This window comes from Scyliorhinus canicula, chromosome 2 (genome assembly GCF_902713615.1).
Source record: "Scyliorhinus canicula chromosome 2, sScyCan1.1, whole genome shotgun sequence".
Taxonomy (NCBI): domain Eukaryota; kingdom Metazoa; phylum Chordata; class Chondrichthyes; order Carcharhiniformes; family Scyliorhinidae; genus Scyliorhinus; species Scyliorhinus canicula.
Window position 1 is genome coordinate 210,361,299 of NC_052147.1, and position 10,186 is coordinate 210,371,484.

General features: G+C 39.4%; 1 protein-coding gene across 6 annotated transcripts in view; it reads right to left on the minus strand.

The window, feature by feature from the left end:
• The window catches only part of LOC119961928 (serine/threonine-protein kinase tousled-like 1), a 252,762-nt gene extending 243,040 nt beyond the window's left edge, over positions 1-9,722 (minus strand). The window contains exons 1-2 of one of the 6 annotated variants that reach the window (XM_038789486.1): positions 9,262-9,722; positions 8,897-9,027 (exon numbers count right to left, since the gene is read on the minus strand). In XM_038789486.1, the coding sequence (XP_038645414.1) occupies positions 8,897-9,023 (127 nt within the window). In that variant the 5' untranslated portion in view covers positions 9,024-9,027; positions 9,262-9,722. Of the gene's footprint in view, positions 1-8,896; positions 9,031-9,213; positions 9,230-9,261 lie in introns of those variants that run through there. The other 5 variants (XM_038789485.1, XM_038789488.1, XM_038789489.1 and 2 more) reach the window with 5 other exon arrangements.
• Positions 9,723-10,186: the final 464 nt, after the last annotated feature.

Below are 10,186 nucleotides of genomic sequence, written 5' to 3' on the forward strand. Positions count from 1 at the left end.
AGGGATTTTGTTACACGGTTAATCTGGATAAATTGGGGTTGCTCACCTTGGCACAAAGAAGGAGATTTGAGTGATGTATACAAAATTATGACAATTTGGATGGGGTAGACAATGAAAAGCTGTTGCCATTTGTTGACGAGTACAGGGGAGAGGGAATACTGATTTAAGATTTAGGGCAAGATTTACAAGGGGATTGTGAGGAAAAACATTTTTCTTTATAAACACATCGAGTGGTAATGACCTGCCGACAAGAGTGGTGTATCAATTATTTCAAAAGGAAATTGGATAGGCATGGGGGAAATAAACTTGCAGTGCTATGGGGATAGAGCAGGGCAATAGGACGGACTGAAAGCTGGCATGGACTAAATGACCAATGATTCTGAATGTTGTAGTTGAGGCAAACATCACATGTATTTAAGGGGAAGCTACATACATACACAAGGGATTATGGTATCCTGATGGAGCCAGGTGAAGGGGACTTGGAGGGGACCCATGTGCAGTTGGCCTAACAGACCATTTCCGTCCTGTCAACTTGATGTAACATTTTTGTTGACACAAAAATTAGAATACCACTTATACACGGAGTGTTTTCGAAAATGAATCTCCCCTTCCTGCCAGAAAAGTCTTTCTGCCATAGTGTGGCAGACTTCCAGAAACCATCTAAAATCTATTTAGCAAGGTTGGAGGGTGAGAGTAGAAAAAAAGATCACCACCAGGTATATGCATATACATTTTTATAACCTTGATTATACACTCCCAACAGAGATGCAAATTAATGAAAGAGCCACTATTCCAATAAATGATCAAATATTCAGCTCAGCAGCAGTACAAAATAGAAGGTTATGTATCAGTCACACGTGTCAGACATAGTTACTGGCTTCCCTTTTGTTGCTGCTGCAGTTTATAGACATGGCAAGGAAAAGTCAGAAATCATACATGTACTTTCGACTCACGTGGGGGATACCATCCCCTCAAAGAGCCTTTTCTGATTAGTGATGTATACAGAAACGAATGGGAGCCAAACTATGTGTTAATTCACCTCCTACACGACTCTAAATAAAGCATACATAAATCATAGATCAGGTTCCAAGTGAGGAGACAACTGATCTTGGGACACCAAAACTGCAGGTAGGGGTGGAGATGAAGGGAATAGATAGGATAGATGCGGGCAGGTTGTTTCCACTGGCGGGTGAAAGCAGAACTAGGGGACATAGCCTCAAAATAAGGGGAAGTAGATTTAGGACTGAGTTTAGGAGGAACTTCTTCACCCAAAGGGTTGTGAATCTATGGAATTCCTTGCCCAGTGAAGCAGTTGAGGCTCCTTCATTACATGTTTTTAACGGTAAAGATAGATAGTTTTTTGAAGAATAAAGGGATTAAGGGTTATGGTGTTTGGGCCGGAAAGTGGAGCTGAGTCCACAAAAGATCAGCCATGATCTCATTGAATGGTGGAGCAGGCTCGAGGGGCCAGACAGCCTACTCCTGCTCCTCGTTCTTATGATCTGAAGGAAATTGATATTCTAAACACACATTATATACAATATGCAATTCCACATGAGGGCAACTTATATTATTTGGTTAATTTTACTTCAGTTGTCCCATCAAGATATCTAAACAGTTTTATTCGTAATCAAATCAAAAAATCTTAACTGCAATGTCCAAAATTAAAGTTAACAAATTAGATTAGATCTTTGAAGATGAGAGGGGTGGCAAATCTGTGGCTGATATAATCAAAGAACAGCTATTTTTCCATCAATTCTGAACTTAAACCTTTTGCCATCAATATCTCAAAGATATCAACACTTCTGATGATTTTGCCACAAAGGCATTGTGCAGATGAGGGTCAGGCAAGAAGAGAAATGTTTGCCTCAATTTTTGAGTTTAAAAAAATATATCCTGTCATTGCGCCTGCATTGCTAGCAAAGCCTGCATTTATTTATTGCCCATCCTTAATTGCTCTTGAACTAAGGGCTTACGAGGCCATTTCAGAGGGTAGTTAAAGGCCAACCACATTTCTGTGGGTCTGGGCTCACATGTAGACCAGACCAGGTAAGAATGGCAGATTTCTTTCCCAAAAGATGTTAGTGACCAAGATGGGTTTTCACAACAAGTGAATATAGATTTATGATTACCATTACTGATACTAGCTTTTGGTTCCAGATTAATTAATTGAACTCAAAATTGCACCAGCTGCCATGGTGGGATTTGAGCAAATGTTCTCAGAGCGCCTCTGAATTACTGGTCTGATAATATTACCACTATGTACCACTACCAACATCTCCCCCAAGTACAAGTCACCAAACCTGGTCTCATTTCTCCAAAAAGCAAGACTACACTTTATTACATAATATTATGCAAAATATTTCTAAACAAAAACGCGTGATCTACTACTATCAAAAATTCAACTAGTTTGAGAACCAGTTCTGATCAAGCATCTGCAAAGAATCATTAATGTACCTTCCGTCTTTCAATAACATACACACCATTTATATAGCTCCTGTAATGTAATAAAACAATAGTAGCCAATTATTTTTCTTTTTCAATTAGGGGCAATTTAGCATGGCCAATCCACCCAACCAGGACATCTTTGGGTTGTGGGGGTGAAGCCCACGCAGACATGGGGAGAATGTGCATACTCCACACAGAAAATGACCCAGGGCCGGGATTCGAACCCGGCTCCTCAGCGCCGCAGTCCCAGTGCTAATCACTGCACCACATGCACATCACAAGAGCATCACGAAAAATGACACTGAGCCACAAGATATTTGGTCAGATGACCAAAAGCTTGGATGGAGAAATAGGTATAAGGAGTGCCTTAAAAAAGAAAATTGAGGTGACGAGATAGAGGGCTGTAGGGAGGATATTCCAAAGTTTAGGGTCCAGACAACTGAATGCACAGCCAGCAATGGAAAAGTGATTAAAATTAAGGATGCCCAATAGGCCTGAATCAGAGCAGTGGAGATTATCTGAGCATTGAGAGGCTGGAGGAAATTACAGAGATAGGAAGTGGCGAGGCCATGGAACAATTTGAAAACAAAAATGCAAATATTAAAATCTTGGCCAGAAGCGAAAGGTCACCAAGCACAGAGGTGATAGTGGAATGGGACTTGGTGCAAGTTAAAACATGGGCAGTTTTGGATGGCCTCAAGTTTACGGAGCATAGAATATGGGAGACCGGCCAGGAATGTGTTGGAATAGTAAAGTCTTGAGGAACAAATGCATGAATGAGGGTTTCAGCACCAGATGTTAAAGGCAGTCTTAGTGACGGCAGGAATAGAAAGTCAGAAGCATATCTCGCAGTCAAATATGACGGCAAGTTTGCGAACAGACTGGCTTAATCTCAGACTGTTCCAAGGGAGGGGGATGGAATTGGTACCTAAGAACGGAGTTTGGAGAGGGGTCCAAAAGTGATGGCTTCAGTCTTCCCAACATTTAATTTGAGGAAATATCTGCGAATCCAGTTGTGGATGTTGGATAAGCAGTCTTATGGTTTAGCAACAGCAGAGGAGTCAAGAGGTGGTGGTGAGATAGAGCTGGGTATCATTAGCATACATGTAAAACTAATGTTGCTTCCTGATTATATCTGAGTGGCGGCATGTAGATGAGAAATAGGTATTAAAGAATCTATTGTGCATTCCTAACATTGTGTGTTTTGGTTCAGCTCTAGATTCCCCTTTTTCCCCAACGTTTAAATTTTGTTCACGGTTACGATTATAATTATGGAATGCTAAGAAAAACATTTCATGTTCCACTGGAAAAAGGTTAGGCTTTGTTTCATTTCAATATCTGTATATTATAAGCTACCAAAATACAAAATTTTAAATTATCCACTGGACGACCTAGCTAAATGCACCAAAGTGGCAATATTGTGTCCACAATTCACAACACAATGAATTTCCAATCTTACCCATGTCTTTATAAGCGTGCAAAGTTACTTTATGATGTGATAAATATTACTAGATACTATTGGTACTGGTTATTAAATAGGTGAGAAATGTAACTGATTGTCAGCAACAAAAGAAAAGTATACACTAAGGGGTACGAGTTAAACTTTTAAATGCAACTAGAAAAATTGCGAGTGGTATCGGATATAAAAATCAATTAAGATTGGAATTAAAGGTGACGACATGGATAGATAGACAGGATGTTGGCAAAACTTTGACATAACTAATATGATTAAGCAATTTTTAAAATTATGTTAATTATTTATTTCAGAACAATTTGACCAGTATAGAAGTATACAAACTACATCAAGGAATATGAACTTGGATTTCTGTATTCAAAATGGAAACTGGACTTGTGTTTAATCAGAATATTAATTAATAATAAAAAATACTGTCACTTAGTTAATGGATTATCAAATATTAATTTCCAGTAAGTTTGAATAAACGCTCCTTTATTCACATTTGGATACACTAAAGATGTAACATTACATAGTTGGACAAAGTTATACAAAATCACCATCACCTGCTGCAGGTCAAGAATAAACAGTTCTTAAAGTGTGGAAATACACACATGTGGGAGGAGATATGACGAAGTATACAGAATACGCTCAATTTCTAGATTAAACTTTGGTAACGAAACAGCTGAAAATGTAGTTAACGGTGCTCCCAAAACCACCTCAGGTAAAACTAAAAACCACAATACTGTGCGTGTATGTTTTTGGACTTTCTGGAATAATAAATAGAATGGTAGCAAATTTTTACTCTTCAGTGAAGAAAGACAGTAATTACATGAGTTTTATTCCCCACATGTTATAAAGTCCAATAACTGCAGGCTGACCAGGTGAAAAAACCTGGTTTGGATTCACTGCCTGAAACAGTATGCAACTGTGCATAGAACATGAAATATATACTGCAACTGAATGTTTCATCTCCCTCTACTACCCTTAATATAACTATTGCAAACTCTTCTTTCAAATCACCGAGTAATTAAATTGAGTACTAAACTTCTACCTCATTCTATTACATTATTACAAGTTATTGGACACTTCAGGTTTTTAGTACATTGATAATTTTGAATGATCAGATGCACACTAGAATCCTCATACAATATGCATTATTATTCAATATAAAATATCTGAACAATCTAATCATCTTTCCCCCAATATACAAGTTTCCCAATATGATGCATGTTTTGAATCAGCGAAAGATCAATCAAAATTAAAGTAATATCAGGAACAGATTGGCCACTTTAAATTAGCACTGAAATACACAGGTTTGGGAGCAATACGTGGGCTAATAAGTATACAACAGGCCTAGCTGCCCTGAAAACATTCAATTCTTGGACAAAATCAGGAGTAACAACATCAAATGGATGAAAAGGAAATCATCGAGGACATCCCTTCAGATACTTCTACAAAGTCAACCGTATGACAAGCATGCAGTTTAAACCAGGAGTTATCCCGCAAAATATCTTTCAAGAAAATCCCAAAATGGATTCGAACAATACGGTTATCATTGTATCACATGCTTCAGCCTGCATAGATTTATCAGTACAAATCCTTTTTGCTTCAATAATACTAACTTCTGAAGCTTAAACTGGATATTCTGCCCAAACTGACTATGTAAAGTACAGCAAGACACACTTCCCCAAGGTCTCAATCTACTTTGTTTCAACGTCAGGTCAGACCAGACTCCAAGTCCATTCTACACTACAAATTCATCAGTATACGACGTTGAGGACCCGGGTTCAATCCCGGCCCCGGGTCACTGTCAGTGTAGACTTTGCGCATTCTCCCGTGTCTGTGTGGGTTTCACTCCCACAACCCAAAGATGTGCAGGTTAGATGGATTGGCCATGCTGAATTGGAAAAATATAATTGGGTACTCATTTATTTTCTAAAAATAAAATAAATTCATCAGTGCACAGTGCAAAGTAAAACCATTTTGCACCAATACTGCAGCTTTTATTGCAAATAGTCCCTAGTCCCTAAAATACTACAATGTCTTCTATGGGTCATATTTTTTGAAAATACAAAGATGAGCCTGCAATAAAACACAAGATGCATTTCATACAGGTGATGTCAATGCAAACAAACCTCTGTTTAAATAGGCTACAATATACATATATTGCATAAAAAGGTTTAATTAATGTAATTATGAAAATTTCTGTCAACAAATTAAAACAGATCACCAGGGCAAAAGGCACTGTAAAATTGTCAGTACACATCTGATCACTGGCATACAATATTACAAAAAAAAATGAAATTTGCCTCTTTTCCCAGGACAATGACCCTTTTATCTTGCATCTGCTTCTTTATAAGTATTTACATGCAGCTTTTAGTTATTTTATTGCCAAGATAACATCTAAAGTATGTGACAAATCCATTGTGCTCATACTCATTTTTATGTGAAGAGCCATTCTATTATGCAATATGAATTTAATTTCAAATGAAATTAATCTTAGATGGGAATTTTGTTTTCTACTGTCTTTTTTTCTGAAAAGTGCTTCTCCTTCTGGAGTTTGTTGCCCAAATGTAGGTCCAGCCACAACACCACGATCTCGACCATGGGAGGGCAAGGTGAGAGGTCCTGCGCCCCAGCCAGAACATGGATCAAACCCTGTCCTACTGACATTAATCTGATCCACATTGGCCATCTAGCCAACTGATCGGCATGGAATCAGAGTTGCTGTGGCAACATGCATGTTGTAGCCTGGAACGATGAATTGCAAAGGCACGGGCTCCAATTTCTTTCCATCGCACAGCTGACCAGGAATTCTGCACTTGCCATTTGACAAGAGGAATTATAAATTGACACCCAAACTGTTTGGCCACGTTATGAATATACCTCCCTTGAATATGAAGTCCTAGAATGGGACTCGAACCTAGCTACCCACTGCACCACCAGACCTCTTTTGACTAGGGCTACTTCCTGGAAACAAATAATTTTACAATCAGTGCTTCAACCAATTATTAGAAATCAATCAGCCCAACAAACTTCGGATTACCCAGACCTTTGCAAAAATATCAACAAGTATTACTCACTAGTTTTTAATTTGGAATGAAATTTCCAATTTGAAACGTCAATGGAACTCGTTGCGTTTCAAGCATTTGATTTTTATAATGAATATTAAAAGTACATGCAAGAAACTAAGAACACATTTAATGTAGAGACTACAGTTGACTATTAGTGAGACCCAAGTGTTTACAAATAATGTCAGCATGCTGTATTTGAAACTTTCTTCACATAACATTTGTAAAAATGTACTATGATTTGTATTTTGCAATGAAAACAAGTGTGTACTGTTGATTAAATAAATCGGAGAACAAACTGCGCAGTGAAAAGTCATTTTCACCTCCCCAACAGTGCATCAAGTAATCCATTTTGGCATGTTGGCTGAATATGGTAAAGCGTTATTCAATTTTTTTCACATTTCCAACAGGTCATTGCCTTCCAAAACATTTACATGCAGCATTGAAGCTTATGAAATAATTTCAGTGAAGATAAATGGCATGGTTTGCTGTTTCATTGACATAACTACCGCTTGTGGCTCAAATTCAGCAGTTAACAATTATTTTCCCCAAAATAATACTATGTCAACTTTTGCTAAGTAATTGTTTCATTCCAAAGTGATTAGATACTAATATATTGTCATGACTGGAATATATCTCTCAGTATGTGTAGATGGACATAATAGTTGTGAAAAGGCTTATTATACCCAATGTCGACAAATGAAAAACTCCCACATACCAGGAGTGCAGAATACATTGAAAATTGTTTTTCTACTTTATAATGCAGTTGTGTTATACAATTTTTAAATATATATATATCAAAGTCATTCTGATGACTCAGCAGTTGCTATTACCTTAACAGTAAAAGGCTTTTTAGCTTACAGTGCAGTATTTTAAAATGCAATGTACTAGCCAATAAATCCAAAGAATACATGTATTTTCTAACTCGTTAAAAATTGCATATTGAGATTTCACCTGTGGCTATTTCAATTTTTTTATTCTTCTTTCCCTTTCAAAAAACTATTATTCGTACATCTTTATGCAAATAACTGCAAACAGAAGTGACGAAGGTTTGATCAAGCTACTAATTGTTTTGATAGATTAATTGGTGGGTCCATTTATAGTAGTGAAGATCTGAAAATGCGCTGGGGTTTAAGTTTTACAAAATTTGGAGGCCATTAGGTTTCGAAACCTTCTGCTTCAGATCGTGGGAAGGATAGCTGCAGTTGCCAAAAAGACAGTCTCCCTTTGATCTGACAATCCAAAATCTCCCCACGCTGAGCTGCGTTGTGCTTTCCATACTGTTTGATACCTTCTACTTACTGTAAAAAAAAATCTCATCGGTGACTGGCATTGCCAAAAATGGCAATGGAGTTCAGCCTGCTGGTTACGTTTTCAGAAACAATTTACTTAACCTCTCAGTATCATGTTGCAAATCAATATGTCAACCGCCAAAACTCGCACTGAAATGAGATCATGGACTCCCCAAGTCAAGCCCTGACCCTCTTCATCGTCATCTCTCGCTGAGGGGAGGAGGGCGCCACACAATGGAGTAAACATAACATGCTACAGCTCCAATAAAACCTCAGCTCCACTTTTTGTCACTTCACAACCAAAGGTCTGTGGAGCCTGAAGGGTTTTTAAAAATATATATATTGTATATCGAAGCGGTACCAAAGGCCAAGTAAGTCCTGCCTAAGATTCCGCCTGGGGGTTTCTGGCGTGTGCACCACAAGACCAACCATTAGACACCTCATCTCATCTCATGTTAAATGTACCCAGGGCCTCGGAGTAACCCGCTTGGGACCCGGCGTGCCACCGCTTCACAAATGAGAAGAAGAACAACAAACAAATTTTTAAAAATAACGAGACGAAACATTTCAAAAGACATCGGAAAAGGCAGGCGGGAGTTGAAGCCGAATGAGTGTGTGGAGCAAATTACCTTCTTTAGCCTTTACAGGTGCCGTGTTAGTCTGCAAAGCTCCCGGCGTTGGGGACGTGGAGAACTGGGACCAAGATGGCGTCCCCTCCAAACTTCCACCACTTCCACTGTTACTTTGGACACTCATCAAGCTACTTTGAGACACAAAAAAACACACAAAGTGTCAGCACCGACACAACGCCCTCCCCCCTCCAAAAAAAAACCCTCAGCCAGCAGCAAACTGAAACCGACCTCACGCCAGACACGCGACAAGAAAGTGGTTTTAATTTTTCCTTTTCAAAAATAAAAACACCCTTTATTTTTTTCCACACACTGACTTGTCTATATATATTTATCCCCACCCCCCGTGACAAACGTTCACACACCTCTGCACTGCGTCTTCAAGTGGCCCCGTCACCTTCGCATCAGTTAAGCGTCACGCATCGTTTGTGCAAATACTATCGCGAGGTTCGTGCACCTCAGCGGAGAGATGAAAATGGCAAAAGCCAGAATAATAATAATAAATGTTGCGGCCCGACCCCGACTGTCATCCGGCAGCTGCCTCCCCCTCGACCTCCCGGCGGCTGGGTCAATGACTCCGCCGAGCTTGACTTTAAACTTTGAGTTAAAGAGTAAACGTCCTCCTCTTCCTCTCCCTCCTCCTTCTCCTTCTCCTCTCTCCCCTTTGGCCCAGGGACAGGTTTCTAAGCTGCTGCTGTTTGGGGAAACTTCTCTCTCATTGTCTCACTAAACGTCAATAACTCTCAGCTCGCCCGCCGCTCGCTCCGCACATTCAAAGCTTCTCATTAAAGGGGCATCGGCTTTTACTCGACAAACTATTTTTGCGACAATGTCGCGCCAAATTCCTTTATATGGTTTTTGTTTCCTATATCCAAAAAAAATGAAACTATAAAGTAACCGAACCTCGCCCCGCCCACAGTTAGATGTCATGACGTCAACTTGGGCAACTCCAGGGGAATATGTTGTAGCCTATTGGAAATTAGTCTTCAGTAAATGTTGTCTTTTATAGTGACTTAAGGTGGCAGTTTACAGTCATCCCATTTTCTTTACCTGCATTGATGTAACTTTCTTTAATTTTCCAAGATAAAAGGCAACGGGGCAGCACGGTAGCATAGTGATTAGCACAATTGCTTCACAGCTCCAGGGTCCCGGGTTCAATTCGCAGCTTGGGTCACTGCCTGTGTGGAGTCTGCACGTTCTTTCCGTGTGCGGGTGGGTTTCCTCCGGGTGCTCCGGTTTCCTCCCACAGTCCAACGATGTGCAGGTTAGGTGGATTGGCCATGCTAAATT